Consider the following 16,833-nt stretch of genomic DNA (forward strand, 5'->3'; position numbering starts at 1 on the left):
ACAGTGTACACTGGCATGTCCAAATCAGTTGTTAAAATAGTGAAAAAGGCTCACAGCCACCATCCTGAGCTCTTGAATGTCTACTCCTAACCTGGCTCTAGCAACTCCCACCTATCACCCCAGTTTCAGCCACTCTCAGGGGTCCCCTAGACTACACTATAATACAGCAACTAATAACTGATGCAGAGGTCCTGCGGGACCCTGCTTCAGTGCTACAACCAGGCATCCATTCTGATGGGTCTTTGTTGGTTCCATTTCCTTCCCTGTTGCAAAACACAAAGAGATACACGGATGCAAAGGATGACCATACTGAAACTCTGTTCCTTCTCTGCTCACTTCTGCTCCCCCACAAGGTATTTCAGATCTTTTTAAGTCTGATCCATTTGTGTTTATGACAAATTACATCCAACTGAGAGTTGTAAAATACAACCAGCCTCTGGTATGTTGCTAAGCCACAGGCACAGGATTCGGGTGAGGGGAAAGCTGTCACACGGGCACTAATTGCCGGCACTAACTGCCAGCATTTCACAGCTCCTTGGATTGAAAAGGCAGTTTGGCCCAAGTAGCACTCACTTGGTGAACTTTAAAACTGTTGTGTCCAGTGGAATGAATCCAGTATGAAACTGAAGCTGAAATATTTGAGTGTTGGTCACCTAAAAAATACAAAAGCAGCACATTACAATCAATCAGTGAAAAGGGAACCAGATCAAATGATTATATTGGGGGGAGTCATACATCATCAACTGCTTCTATATCTGCACTTTGAATTTTTAGTTTACTAGTTATTTTGAAATTTACTATGAATATTAAACAACCTCATTTGGCTCTAGCCCAGCTTCACTTCCAACCTCTCCTCTCCATGAATTCTTTCATGGCAAGCCATTCCCTCATCTCTGAGACCCTATGTTCCTGCACCTTGCCATACTTTGACTCATCTCATTCCTTCTGTCCAGGATGCCCCTGTTCCAACCTGATGAATTAATCCTTCAAGATCCACCTTCACATCTTCTGTAGCCTTTCTGAGCCACCACTGGATAGAATAAACTGCTACCTTTATGCCATCTCATCCTACCTCTATAATGATAGTGGATACTCATACATGTGTGAATTTCCCCTGAACTCCTAAAAGGCAGTCTTACTTTTGTCAGTCCTAAACCCCTAGGCAATGACAGGCATAGAACATGTACTTAGCAAATACTTGATGAATTAAAATACGAACATTTGCTATGAACATTAGGGTGCATATATATTTTCAAATTAGTGTTTTCATTTTCTTCAGACAGATACCCAGGTGTGAAATTGCAGGATCAGTTGGATAGTATCACTGACTCAATGAACATGAGTTTGAGCAAACTCCAGGAGATAGTGAAGGACAAGGAAGCCTGACGTGCTGCAGTCCATGGGGTCACAAAGAGTCAGACACAACTTAGTGACTGAACAACAACAACAACATGGTAGCTCTACTCTTCACTTGAGGGGGAGGGAAACGCTATATTGCTTTCCATATTGCTGTAGCAACTTACAGCGCCACCAACTGTGTATTGCTGCTGCTAAGCCACTTCAGTCGTGTCCGACTGTGTGTGACCCCATAGACGCAGCCCACCAGGCTCCCCCGTCCCTGAGATTCTCCAGGCAAGAACACTGGAGTGGGTTGCCATTTCCTTCTCCAATACATGAAAGTGAAAAGTGAAAGGGAAGTCACTCAGTCGTGTCCAACTCTTCACAACCCTAGGGTTCCCTTTTCTCCACATCATTGCCACAATAACACTTGTTATTTCTTGTCTTTTTGACAATAGCCATTCTATTCTGATGGGTGTGAGGTGATATCTCAGCGTGGTTTTGATTTGCATTTCCCTGATGATTAGTGATGTTGAGCACCTTTTCATGAGTCTGTTGGCCATCTGTATGTTTCTTTGAGGGAAAAAAAAATGTCTGTTTAGGTCTTGTGCCCATTTTTAAATTGGATTGTTTGTTTTCTTAATATTGAGTTCATAGCAGTATTATTCACAATAGATATGGAAGCAATCTGAGTGCCCATTGACAGATGAATGAATAATGTGATACTATGTTAACCATATACATATATATATATGTTTATATATATACACACATACACATATATATTTCTGTAGCATATATATACAACATATAAGATTACTCAGCCATAAAAAAGAATAAAATCTTGCCATTTGTAGCACCGTGCATGGACCTGAAGGGTATTATGCTTAGTGAGGTAAGTCAGAGAGAGAAAGATAAAGACTGTATGCTTTCACTCATATGTGGACTATAAAAAACAAAACAAATGAACAAATAAAACAGACTCACACACACATGGAACAAACCAGTGGGTGTCACAGGGGAGAAAGGTGAAATAGGTGAAGGAGATTAAGAGATACAAATTGCCAGTTATAAAATAAAGTCACAAGAATGTAGTATATGGCAAACTAGGGAGCATAGTCAATATTTTATAATAACTCTGTATGGTGTATAATCTATAAAAATAACAAATCACTATGCTGGACACTTGAAGTAATGTAACATTTTAAGTCAACTGTACTTCAATACATAATTTTTTAATGCAATTAATTGTAGTGTCATTTGTGATATCTCAACAGTGGCAATAACTCAAATGTTCACCAAATGATGAAGGGATGAATAAAAGCTATATAATCATAAAATGGAATATTGTCTAGCTATGTAAAGTACTGATATAGCAAGGATGAACCTTGAAAACATTAGGCTAAGTGAAAGAAGCCAGTCACAAAAGAGCATACATTGAATGGCTCCATTTATATGAAATGTCTAAAATAGGCAAATCCATAGAAATAGAAAGTAGATTCCTGGTTGCCTAGGGGATGGAAGAGGAGGAATGGACTGCTGCTAATTAGTGGCTGCTAATATACATAGAGTTTCCTTTGTGGGTGATGAAAACGTTTGGGAATCAGACAGCAGTGCTGCACAACTCCTTGACAATACTAAAAATAAGAGCACTGCATACTTCAAAAGGGTGAATTTTATATTAAATTTATTTCAATTGAACAAATGTAGCTACTTAATCCCATGTTCTTAACAGAGATATCTCCTCTCACAGTGATCCAAAGAGGGTACTGTAAAGAAGCACAGGCTGCTACAGAGCAAGATTTGCTCTTCAGTTTCAGGGCAACACCATCTGGGCTAGTCGCCACTTCCAAGTCTTAGTTTTCTCCCCTGTAGAATGAGGGCAGTGGGCATAAGTATTTTTGTTGTTGTTGTTTTCTTTTTTCTTTATTGAAGTATAGTTGATTTAGAATGTTGTGTTAATTCCTGCTGCATAGCAAAGAGATTCAGATATAGATATATAGAGAGAGCTATAGATACACACACACACACACATTCTTTTTTATATTCTTTCCCATTATGGTTTATCACAGGGTATTGAATATACTTCCCTGTGGTATTCAGTAGGACACTGTTTATCTATTCTATATACAATAGTTTGCATCTGTTAACCACAAACTCCTAATCCATCTCTCTCTCTCCCTTGACAACCACAAGTCTGTTCTCTCCATGAGCCTGTCTGTGTTTTGTGGATAAGCTCATTTGTATCATATTTTAGATTCCATATATAAGTGATGTGTGCATGCTAAGTCGCTTCAGTCATGCCTGACTCTTTGCAACCCTATCAACTGTAGCCCTCGAGGATCCTCTCTGTCCATGGGATTCTCCAGGCAAGAATATTGGAATGGGTTGCCATGCCCTCCTCCAGGGGCTCTTCCTGACCCAGGGATTTAACCTGAGTCTCCTATGTCTCCTGCATTGGCAGGCGGGTTCTTTACCACTAGTGGCACCTGGGAAGCCCAAATAAGTGACAGCACATGGTATTTGTCTTCCTCTTTCTGACTTACATTATTTAGTATGATAATCTCTAATTCCATCCATGTTGCTGCAAATGGCATTATTTGATGGTTTTTATCTGAAAAATACTCCATTGTATTGTATGTATATATGCACATACAACATCTTCTTCATCGATTCATCTATTGATGGATATATACATCATTTCCGTAAGTAATCTTTAAATGTTTTTTCTAATTCTAAAACCAGAAGTTATTCAAGCCCAAAGTGATATAGAAAAAATACTGAAATGCTCCTATTAAAGGGTCAGCTGAACTTACGTCATGATTCTTTCTGAAACCATACCTTAGCCTGTAGCCGGCTTCCAATTGTTGACCTCAAGTGATACATGGAAACAACCACATCTCCTTGCACAGTGATGCTCAAAGGAATGAAGATTTTTCCATCTTGGACACGGTATTCCCTTTAAACAGAGACAAAAACATACTGAAAGAGAGTCTAATTTGGCACAATAACACAGATTTACAGGTATAGTCCTCTGTGATTCTGGTCAAAGCATCTGTTTGTGCAGGCCTGAACCCAGGAACTATTTCCTAACTTAAGCAAAGTTAGGAGCACAGTCTATGCCAACTGGATGCAAATTGGTTCTGCCATGAGATGCCACTGGTCTTCTGCCAGGTCTTCTCTCTCCATCCCATCCTGATTTCTAGATCAATCAATTGCCCATTAGCAGAAATCACTCTCTTCAAATATGGGTAGTCTTAATGTATTTACCTTTCCCTAATTGTAAATTTATGGTAAGAACAGAGAGAGAGAACAAAAACTTCAATGGAGATCAATATAGAAATAGCAGTGAAATACTCTGTGAAGGTCCTGAATAGCAATCTTGAAATTCAATCTATTTCAAATTAACTTCACTTCCTGTTATCATACAGTCCCTTTTCTCCACATCCCCTACCACCTCCCATTGGCACCTGCTCTTTATTATAGGTTCTGAAACATTTTAGTTACATCACCATCCAGTTGCTCACATAGAAACCTCATTCATTCCCAATTCCTCCATTATCCTCACCAATTATTATCAAGGTCATCTCCTTCTTAAACATCCAGGCCTTCTGCCCACACCACTTTCTTAACCCTCATTATAACTCATGTGAGTCCCTTAGCTTGTATCACCACCTGAAGGGGGCTACAGCATCCCTTGATTTAACTGTGCTTTTCCATGATTACCACCTATGTTGAACATTTTTTTAAATTACCAGCCATTTCACAATGATACAGTCCTCAAAGGAAGAATAGGATCCAACTTACACAGGAATGGAGCAGTTCACAAGGAGAAATGAAGAAAGGCATCACGACTTACTTCATTCGTTCAAAATCTGCACAGGTTGTATATATTTTGGTTTCTCCAATCAGTACATCACAGTAAGGGCGACATCCATTTCTTTGTTTGTTGAAAAAAGGAACTGGACTGACAGTGATCGACTTAATTGTGAGAGGCTTGAAGTGAGGGCGGTAGGGTTTGTCTGCTAAGAGGTCACACATGTAGCCCAGGTACCTAAAACACAAGACTGACATTCTGTTGGTGCCGACAACACCAGAAGAAATAAGCAATCAATTTGCTATAAAGTTTATTCTCATACATTATTAACCTACAGTAAAAAATTTACTGTGTTAGCCCTTAAACGTTAACTGGCAAAAGAGAAATGCTGCCAATAATTTAGGAAAGCTTTTATCTAATGACACTGCTGCACTTCCCTCCAAAGATCTCATAGTGGGATATTTATTAAATGAAAAAAGTTTATGGGAGCTTTACACTAGCTCAATATTTGATCTAGCAGATTAAATTTATTATCAGCTGAAGGCAGGCTTTGGGGGAAAAGTCAGAATTTATCATCAGAAGCAATTTTTTTAGTCTTTTGGCCATACTGCATGACATGCGGGATCTTATTCCCCTACCAGGGATCGAAGCTATGCCTCCTGCAATGGAGGCAGGGATTCTTAACCAGTGAACCACCAGGGAAGTCTCCAGAAGCAATTTTTAATCCAAAAGGAAGCAAGAAGATACAATGTAAATAAGAGAAACAAGACACTCAGACTAAAGAGAAGATAATATGTCAGTTATTTAAAGATCTTTATCTTTTTTACAGACATGATACTAGTTAGACCATGCCTGCGCCAACCCTGCATAGAGCTGACTTTACCTCCTGTGGGATGGTGAAAGTCCAATTCCTGGTCGCTTTGCATAGAGCAATCGAACGGCTGGGCCAGGAGTAGAGTAGAGATTACAGAAAATGAACATAGCACCAACCAGAATCGATGATGCTGCCCGTCCATCCTATCAAAGAAAATGTATAAACCTGTCACAAATATGGGCCAGTCAGGCAACTCAGCACTGAGAGGCTGCAGTGCAATTAAAAGAGACACGTCAGGGTGGGAAGTCTGGCGGGGGGTGGGGGGGTGGATGTGGAGGAGAGAAAACTTAATTGGAGGTACTCATCCATTCAAAATTGTCCACTTGAAAACCAAAATCTGTTCCAATTATTTAAATCACAAAGCAGCAAGGGAAGGCTTGTTCTTAGGATATGATTGACTCTGCTAACCTAAGAAACCCAGCAACATAAATTTTATTTGTACTTACTTACTGAAAAATTATCTAGTCTTCAAAGTAACTTTGGACTGGAAGGATGAGAACTAACAGTTAAGGTCTCTCAGTTTAGGGTGAAGGTAAAGAGTTCTCAGGTTAGGCAAATAATTCTTTTTGGACTATGCCTTGGGTACATTTTATCCAAAGTATGTTCCCAGATTGATATAAAATAAAGAAGCTTCATGTGATTCAACCATGTTCGGTAAAGGAATGCACGCAGTAACATTCCTGACAGATGGTAAGCCAGCTTCTTCTAGAATACTTTAAGTGACAGGAACCATCCTGTTTCAGGAAGAATTCAAAGTTCTTCCTTATACTGAGCATGTTGAAATTGCAATGTATTCCACTCAACGATCCTCGTTCTTCCTTCTGTCAGGACAAAGAGGAAACCTACTCCTTTCTCCTCAGGACAACCCTTCACATACTTGAAATACTCTCAATCAACTTTTCTATTTTCCAGGTTGAAAACACGCTTGATCTGTGATGGTTAATTTTACGTGTCAACTTGATCAGGCTAAGAGGTGCCCAGAGAACTGCTAAGACATTATTTCTGTGTGTGTCCTGACTACCACACCATCCCTACAATTCTTCCTCATTTGATGTTCCGTTTTAACAGATATCATCATTTGATGGACTTCCTCTGAACAGACTCCAGTTTAAAAACACCAGCCTTAAATGTGCTGCCCAGATGTGAAATGCAAGATTTAAGATGTGTTCTGACCAAACTAGAGAGGAAATACCATCTTCCTTCATGTGGTAAGAACACTATGCTTTTATTAACATAGCTCCACACTAAACTAAATGCAAGCTAAATCATCCCATAAGCTCTTATTGATCTTTCCATCCAGTAGAACTGTGAGCCCTTTTTCAGATGATGTGATAATAAATAAATACACTTAATCTTTAAGAACCAAAATTCAGGACTTTACATGTATCCTGTATTTAATTTCACATTAGTGGTTTCTATTAACCTGCAAAAACTTCTAAGATCCAGATTCATTATGTGACCTTCCCAGCCTGAGAAAGCTGATAAGCTTTTCTCCACATTTTCAAAGTTGTTAATTAAAAGGACAACCAAATGCAACCTTTTCCTGGGAAGATGCTGATCCATTAATCACCTTTCTTTGGAAGCAACATTCAGCCAATTTTTTACTAAGTGTATAACAATTTAGCCCCAATTTTTCCATCTTGAATATAAGAAATAGGAAAATATCTCTACTAATCTATTAGTCTTATTCCAAAAGTTCAGTTGCTTTGACATATATGTTTATAATGAATCAACGTGGACTTCTTTAAGAGTTTAAAATTATCTATGCAAAAACTGTATTAGAATTTCACCTTGAATCACCATCAGGCTCACCAGTCTATAACTTTTCAAGATCAACTCCTCCACCTTTTAGGGAAAAAAACCTCCTTGCCTTGCCTGCCTGGCACTCTTTTTCCTGTTTCCTGATAACATATAAGGAACCCATATTTGCTTTTCCAAGTGCTTTTACCATTCTGTCACATAATTTAAGTCTAGAGAGAGGATTATTTTTAAGTACTGTCATGCAATTTTACTATCCCACTACCTCTCGGCTTTGTCTTAATTATCATCGTCCGTCCCTTTCTAGCTTTGACATCTGCTCCCCTGATGGAGGAACAGAATGAAGGACTGACAGTTTCACTGTGTGCCTCAAGTATTTGCTGCTGTCCTTACTTCAAGAACAGTAAAAGACATATTTCTCAATCTTAATTCTAGAATTTTAGAATTTAGCTTTCCTGAAAAGAACTGTACAACAAAGATCTTCATGACCCAGATAATCATGATGATGTGATCACTAATCTAGAGCCAGACATCTTGGAATGTGAAGTCAAGTGGGCCTTAGGAAGCACCACTATGAACAAAGCTAGTGGAGGTGATGGAATTCCAGTGGAGCTGTTTCAAATCCTGAAAGATGATGCTGTGAAAGTGCTGCACTCAATATGCCAGCAAGTTTGGAAAACTCAGCAGTGGCCACAGGACTGGAAAAGGTCAGTTTTCATTCCCATCCCAAAGAAAGGCAATGCCAAAGAATGCTCAAACTACCGTACAATTGCACTCATCTCACATGCTAGTAGAGTAATGCTCAAAATTCTCCAAGCCAGACTTCAGCAATACATGAACCGTGAACTCCCGGATGTTCAAGCTGGTTTTAGAAAAGGCAGAGGAACCAGAGATCAAATAGCCAACATCCGCTGGATCATGGAAAAAGCAAGAGAGTTCCAGAAAAACATCTATTTCTGCTTTATTGACTATGTCAAAGCCTTTGACTGTGTGGATCACAATAAACTGTGGAAAATTCTGAAAGAGATGGGAATACCAGACCACCTAATCTGCCTCTTGAGAAATCTGCATGCAGGTCAGGAAGCAACAGTTAGAACTGGACATGGAACAACACACTGGTTCCAAATAGGAAAAGGAGTACGTCAAGGCTGTATATTGTCACCCTGCTTATTTAACTTATATGCAGAGTACATCATGAGAAATGCTGGGCTGGAGGAAGCACAAGCTGGAATCAAGATTGCCGGGAGAAATATCAATAACCTCAGATATGCAGATGACACCACCCTTATGGCAGAAAGTGAAGAGGAACTAAAAAGCCTCTTGATGAAAGTGAAAGCAGAGAGTGAAAAAGTTGGCTTAAAGCTCAACATTCAGAAAATGAAGATCATGGCACCTGGTCCCATCACTTCATGGGAAATAGATGGGGAAACAGTGGAAACAGTGTCAGACTTTATTTTTTTGGGCTCCAAAATCACTGCAGATGGTGACTGCAGCCATGAAATTAAAAGACGCTTACTCCTTAGAAGAAAAGTTATGACCAACCTAGAGAGCATATTCAAAAGCAGAGACATTACTTTGCCGACTAAGGTCCATCTAGTCAAGGCCATGGTTTTTCCTGTGGTCATGTATGGATGTGAGAGTTGGACTGTGAAGAAAGCTGAGTGCTGAAGAACTGATGCGTTTGAACTGTGGTGTTGGAGAAGACTCTTGAGAGTCCCTTGGACTGCAAGGAGATCCAACCAGTCCATTCTGAAGGAGATCAACCCTGGGATTTCTTTGGAAGGAATGATGCTAAAGCTGAAGCTCCAGTACTTTGGCCACCTCATGCAAAGATTGACTCATTGGAAAAGACTCTGATGCTGGGAGGGATTGGGGGCAGGAGGAGAAGGGGATGACAGAGGATGAGGTGGCTGGATGGCATCATGGACTTGATGGCAGTGAGTCTGAGTGAACTCTGGGAGTTGGTGATGGACAGGGAGGCCTGGCGTGCTGCGATTCATGGGGTCACAAAGAGTCGGACACGACTGAGCGACTGAACTGAACTGACACTCTTTTAACAGGTTCATGGCTCTTAGACATGTGTTCACTCGCTTTATCTGCTATGCAGGTCTTTTTAAAAGTTCTATTAGGTTTTTTTTTTTTAATTAAAAGACGAACACATGCTTTTAAATTTTAATTATTTATTTATTTTTGACTGTGCCGGATCCTCGTTGCTTTGCTCAGGCTTCCTCTAGTTGTGGCAAGTGGGTTTCTCATTGCAGTGGCTTCCCTTGTGAAGCGCAGGCTTAGTAGTTTTGGTTCACGGGCTTGGCTGAACCAACTAAGTTCTGCGGCACGCGAGACCTTCCTGGGCTGGGGATAGAACCCATGTCCTCTGCATTGGCAGGCAGATTCTTATCCACTGTGTCACCAAGGAAGTCCATGTGTTTATTTTTAATAATAATAAAAAAGGAGTATATAGAATAAAAATTAGTGTTCCCACCTCCAGCTTCAATTCCATTTCCAAAGACTCAGTGCAGATTTCCAACTCATGCGTGTCCACCACATGAAAGCCTAGAGAGCAAACTATAGGGTCTTAACTCTTTGTCTGCCCCTTTTTTTTTCTTCTTTCATTGGGTTTTTATTTGTCATGATAGTATCATCAGAACTGGGAGCCTCTGGTCTCTCTCTAGCCATCTCCCCTTACAAAGCCACCAGACCTAGGCTTGTTGAACTTTTAGAAAGTTTCTAAGTGAAGAGAAATATCACCAAAGTACCTAAAGGCTGCTTAGTCTCTAAAACAATCTGTCTTTTAAACAATCTGTTCTGCCTCTAAAAGGAAAACCCTTCGGCCTTTCACATTAAACTGCTATGAACACCAAGTGTTTTTCCTTTATTTCAAGACTTTGGGGATGTGAAATGGAAAGAAAAAAAAATGTTCTCAGCTTTCATCCCTTTTTTAGCCAACTGACTCTTAAGAAAGAGGGGAAAAATCATCAACTAAGATTATAGCAAAATATATACCCTAAAGTTTATCAACATAATGAATAGTTCTAATATTTATGCTCAGATTTCATCTTTGTGCTCCTTTCTTCACATAGTCCATCACTTATTCATATCTTTCGTACCTGGGATACAAAGGTAAAAAAGGCACAGTTCTTGCCCACAAGATGCTTATAGTCTAGTGGGAAAACAGGCAGGTCACCAGGTCCTGATGATGCAGTACATTAAATGCCACCAAAGATATTTAGATATATAATCAAATGTCCATATTGTGAAAAAAGATCTTACCTAAAGTTGAGTTTAAAGCAATACGCAAAAGACCTCCAGAGGAAAGGTTGAGTACAGGGATTCTAGGAGGTCAGTGGTCAGAAAAATCATCAGTCCCACTAGAACTGCTATAAAATATCGTCAATCTATGTGACTGCATACAAGGGCATAGATGTCTTTTAATTTTGTTTTTATTCAAACATAAAGGTAAGAGAATAAAATATTCCAATATGCTTATGTCAATTCTATTCACCCAAAACTCTGGCATTTTTGCCTGGGCATCCATAGCTCTTGTTTCGACCTTTTTTATATTAGTAATAGCATATTTCAGAGGCTCTGTTTTATGGGGGTTGTATACATATCTACCTCTCTCACTGGCATTCGAGTTTTAAGGCAAGAACAATGTGTTCCCCTCGTTTATAACCCTTACATCATGTAATCCCTAAGGAGGTTCTTAATAAATGTTTATTCAATATAAGCATTACCTGTTCACTAGTCTATATAAGGCCATTTGTATTTGACCAAACCAAACCAGCACAAACGACAGCCACATCAGCAACATGAAAAGGTTACTCACCAAGCAGTGGACAACACAGACGTTTTTGGGATTCTGCAGTAGCCAGTTATACATATTCCGACACACAGCAAAGAGGTTGTGCAGGCTGGGGGCCTGCCTGATGGGCCAACTGCATTCTGAGACCTAAAGGAACACAGCAGAAAGGAATGAATTCCCAAGCAACTCCCTCTCCAGGAGCAGGTATCACACCAAACAACTTCTGGAAATGACACTACATCCTCTTTCAACACAGCGGGAAGAGTTGGGAACAGGGTCCAAACACAGAACAGTTTAATCCTGTAACTTTTTTTACTTTAAAAATACTGTTTCAGTAATTGGTATGAAAACACAGTTTTAAATACATTTTAAATTAAACTGGATGATTTAAACTACCTATTTGGATTTTTAAAACTTCTGTGGGGTTACACTGAATTTAACTTTTATTTAGTATAAAACATTTTGATCTGCCTACTAGATGCTTAATTATAGGGTTACATTATAAATCCTGCACTACCCTTAATTTTATCCAAGCGGATAAAAGTGAAAACATGAAAAAGTGCTGCTGAGTAAGCCAAAGATAGGCTTTTTCAGGGGTCTTATTTCTTTCTCTTTTAATGAAGGAACCCACAACTTAATGGGGGTGATATCTGGCATTTTCATTCATTTAACACATGCAATCATTCAGCACATTATAGAACACTGACTACATTTGTAGGATTCTGCTTGGCTCTGATCTGAAAAATCATGTAAGATGGGTACTAATACGATTCCCATTTTGCAAAAGAGAAGACTGACTCTCAGAGGTTGTCTTATCTAAACTCATACCACTGGTTAGCACCAGGACTGCAACCAAGGTCTTCTGAATGTAAGTCACTCTGCTGCAACAGTATACTGGCTGAAAGTGTTATTTGCCTCAGAATTCTAGGCATGAGTCTCGGTAGGGAAAAACTTAGATTTAGGCAAACTCATGAAAACAGAGAAGCCTGGAGGGCTCCAGTTCATGGGGTGGTAAAGAGTCGGACATGACCGAGCTACTTTCACTTTCACTTTTCATCTCAATGACCTCTCTGGGCTTTCCTGGTGGCTCAGATGGTAAAGGATCGGCATGTAATGCAGGAGACCTGGGTTCGATCCCCAGGTCAGGAAGATCCCCTGGAGGAGGGCATGGCAACCCACTCCAGTATTCTTACCTGTGGAGAACTCTATGGACTGAGGAGAGTCGGACATGACTCAATGACTAACACCTTCACTTTTCTTTAATAACCTCTCTAAGCCTTTCTCCATAAAATACTGTGAATGCTAATCACCTATCTACCTCATAGGATTGTGGCTACTACATGAGATTGTATTTCAAATAGAATAATTGGGAAGAAAAGATTCGCCATCAGAGGAATTGCAAAATGTATATTTATACAAGCTGCTTCCTATCTGTCTGCAATGTTTTTCCTTCCCTTGGAAAATTTCTATTCAGAATACAAAGCCCAAGTTCAAGCATTCTCCTGTCTCTGACAGTTTCTCTTAACACTCACAGCCAGAAATGCTTAGTCATCCTGATCAGCAGAGCAACATGGTGAAGCCCACAGGTTGGTTTTCACCTTAGCTTTACAACTTACTACCTAATTAACCTTTGGCAAGTTGCTAACCTCTCCAAGACTCAAGTCTCTTGTGTGTGAAGTAAAAATGGGCATTACAAGGCAGTTCTAAGACTTAAAGAGTATGACATAAACACAGTAAGTGCCAGCTAACTGACAAGCCATATTCAAATTAACTATTTACATCTATCTCCCCATTTAGACACTAAGCTCCAGGAGAAGATAGACCATTTTTTGTTTTTGTAACCCAAGTACAGAGTCCACATGCTAGCCCAATGGTAGGCACTCAGTAGGCATTTGCTGAGTGAACAAATGAATGAAAGAACCAAGGAAGGAACCCCATATGGTAATCGCTTCTTATAACATGATTTGTCTTTGTCTGTATGTAAAAGATCTTGAAGAAGCAATGTTGAATCAATTTTGTTGTATTTTTAGATTATGACTATGTAAAAATGTAGAAAACTTATTTTCTCAAACAGTAGTCAGGCAGCATTTTTAAACCTCTTAGAAATTATATGTCACCCCTACAAATACTAAATGTCAGTATCTATAATGAGTCTCAGCTAAAAGCTGGCTAAATTGTTCTTAGCACAATACACCAATTGTTCAGAATCATTAAATCAATCAAGTAAATAATATTAATTTAAAGTACTCCATAATTACATATTTACTTGATATATAATTATACACCATTAGACAAACATACAATTAGAATTTTTTAAAAGCATGTGCTCTGTCTAAAGGGGAAAAACATTAAGGCAAAAAAAAATTTTTTTCTTTTTAAACAAAATCAATCACTGCAAGAGGTTTTCGTAGCTTTGTGAGGTTCACAGCTTTGTACAATAAGCACAATCCTTGGGCAGGTGACACTTCATCATGCTGCCTCCAGTCTCTCTGAACCCCTCCCGGAGTAGCAGACAGCAGAGAACGCCATATGGATTACAGGCTCCATGATACCACCCGGAGGGAAAGGAGGCCAGAGCAGCACAGGGCTGAATGCTATTCCGTTTTCATCTTTCTGTCTCCCCAGGCAAGAGAGGAGATGACAGAAGCATCCCATTTGCTGAGCATAAGAGCAAAAGATGCTATAGAGAATCAGACTGGAGAGTCATATCCAGTGTTTTAAGAACCTGATTCCATTTTTGGAGGACAGAGGTACTTCAGGCAATTGCTCATTTGGCATTTTATTAGTAGTAATGGTGATTATAGCTTCCCCTTACTGAAGGCTTACTCTAAGCCAGACACTGCTTCAAATGTATTCCTTACAGCACACCTACAGAAAAATATTCTAAGTATTTGAGATAGAAATCCTTATTGTCATCTCTACTTACTACAGGAGGATGAGTTGTAGATGACGTGAAGTGACTTACCCAAGAAGAGTTGAGATGTGAATCTAGGATAATTTTTGTGCACATCATATGAATTTCACCTCAGTAAAAAAATAATAAAAATGTGTACACTGTCTGATGATTATTAACTACAGTTCCATACATTTCTGAGGCAGTTATGGCACCACATGGGGGCTATTTTTTTTTACCAAGGTTAATAAGACAGTCAAGTCACTGAGGGCTGCAGAACTAGAATGTGGGACTTTCAGGTTCTCCGGCTCCCAGGCCAGGGGCATTTTTCTGCCCCATTATTTCCTACCCTTACACTGATGCACAGCGACAGAGGAGAGATGAATATAAAGTCACTCCTCTGTGGCCAACTCCCCTCACCATCCAGAAAACCAGGAGAGAAACAACTAGGAGCTATGGTGACTTCTTTAGTGAGTCCTGGAAGGAGAAAGGAAAAATAGGTGACCTTCAGAAAAAATCACAAACCTTTTAAGAAACCCAACTTGATCATATATTTTCCTAAAATTAAATTATTTGCAAAGAGGAAGAAATTCTATAAGATTATACCGTTTAGAAATAGTGGAAATAAAATAAGATTCTAAAAGAACCAGCTGGGTTTATCTTCTCTGTTACTAGCTGGGCTCCTTCAGCTTACTACTTCCTGGTTGCACAGAGGGAGAAGGAGGCTCAAAGTGGCACTTACATTCGCATTATCAGGATGTAAGAACTTTAGGGCAGCCTAGATTTGCTGGCCATTCGTCCACTTTTCCACTTATTGCCAACAATAACACCAAGAAATGTGTAAAGCAGTGGTTCCTGAAACTCTAGGACATAGTTACAAAACTTCTGTGCAGAAATGGAACCAGTGCACGTACACATACACTCACTCAGAGTGAATGAGTACAGTGTATATTTGGGGGATGATGAAAAAGGTTTGGGTATAGATACTGGTGATGATTATACATTATAATGAGTGTGTTTAATGCTGCTGAATTGTACCCTTACAAATGTCTAAAATGGTATGTTTATGTTATATGCCTTCTATCATAATAAAGAAAAAATAGGAGTGAAAAATACAGAGTTAAACTCTGAAGTCCATGCATGAATCAAAATATACAATGGATTCTTGTCTATTTAACTTAGATTCAGAACATCTGGTTTAGATGATGCATCTCACTGGTCTCCCTGACTCCACTGTCAAAAGCATGACTTTTATTTCCTCAACGTGGATACTGGCTAAGAAAAGGCAAAAAATTGACATTCAACACCTCCTCTGCAGTCCTGAAGAGGAATTCTAACACTATGAATGCAGGGCTATCGGCTATGCTTTGTTTTGAGTCAAATCCTCTGCTAAAACGGAAACTAAACACAGAGTCCTATTTTAATATTCTGTGGATGGGGTCACAAAGAGTCGGACACAGCTGAGCAACTAACACTTTCATACATATCTACATATGCAAATACTAAGAAACTGCTATTTAATTATTTCATATGATTCCTGTCAACCCATGTGGTTTCTAAGCATAAAAGTTAATCAAAATAAACAATGATGCCCCTCAGCAAAATAAAGTCATCCTAGAAACAGCCTGTCTCTGTCATCACCATCTTGATCTCCAAACACACATCACATAATAAAAAGGTAAAATGGCTGAGTTCAGGATTCAAGGTACAGAGACACAGACAGAGCTCCATTCATGTGAGCCCCTACACAAAAGTGGTCTTGTGTTTGGTCTCTTCCAACAGTGGTATCCAAGGAAGCCTTGGCCATCTACATTTATTGAAATAAGACTTAATTGCAGACCTAGCCCTCCACTGGTCTGGAAGGAGAAGAAAATGATTTCAGTCCTTGAGGATAGGAAGAGGAGAACCAAGAACACGTTTCTAAGTCATGCAACAATGTGATGCAAATCAGCTTGTAGTGTTAGTGTTGGGAAGAGAAAGGGTTAGGGAATTAGAAAGAGATACAGACCTATCAAAAACAGAGCTATGCTGAAAATTCCAAGGCTGTGGGACTGTCTTCCTGAGATGCACCTGAGGGCTGAGTGAAGTCAGAGGGTCTAGTTCCATTTGGTGGGGTTCTGGGACCATCTGTAAAGAGGGTAATGATGTAGTGCAGTTCTGTTTTTTAGGGGAAAGAATTGGAATTGGCATGGAGAAATCCTCCGAAGGGTGGGGCTGTGGAATGGGTGGCCTGTCAGGGAGTGGGAGCAGCTCGTGGATGAGACAGTGTGTCTCCCCTGGTGGGAGCATGGGTTCTCAGGACATGAAGAACAGTGAAAGATGAGCTGGAGAGCACAGAGGCCAGATCATGA

The 16,833-nt window shown here is 39.6% G+C and overlaps 1 protein-coding gene across 1 annotated transcript in view; it reads right to left on the reverse strand.

The window, feature by feature from the left end:
- The window catches only part of DNAJC6 (DnaJ heat shock protein family (Hsp40) member C6), a 106,489-nt gene that overhangs the window by 32,763 nt on the left and 56,893 nt on the right, over nucleotides 1-16,833 (reverse strand). The window contains exons 5-9 of the mRNA XM_052637741.1: nucleotides 11,614-11,736; nucleotides 6,039-6,172; nucleotides 5,198-5,392; nucleotides 4,180-4,297; nucleotides 574-653 (exon numbers count right to left, since the gene is read on the reverse strand). Coding sequence (XP_052493701.1) covers nucleotides 574-653; nucleotides 4,180-4,297; nucleotides 5,198-5,392; nucleotides 6,039-6,172; nucleotides 11,614-11,736 — 650 coding nt within the window. The remainder of the gene's footprint in view (nucleotides 1-573; nucleotides 654-4,179; nucleotides 4,298-5,197; nucleotides 5,393-6,038; nucleotides 6,173-11,613; nucleotides 11,737-16,833) is intronic.

The sequence above is a fragment of the Budorcas taxicolor genome, chromosome 3 (genome assembly GCF_023091745.1).
Source record: "Budorcas taxicolor isolate Tak-1 chromosome 3, Takin1.1, whole genome shotgun sequence".
NCBI classification, from domain to species: Eukaryota; Metazoa; Chordata; class Mammalia; order Artiodactyla; family Bovidae; genus Budorcas; species Budorcas taxicolor.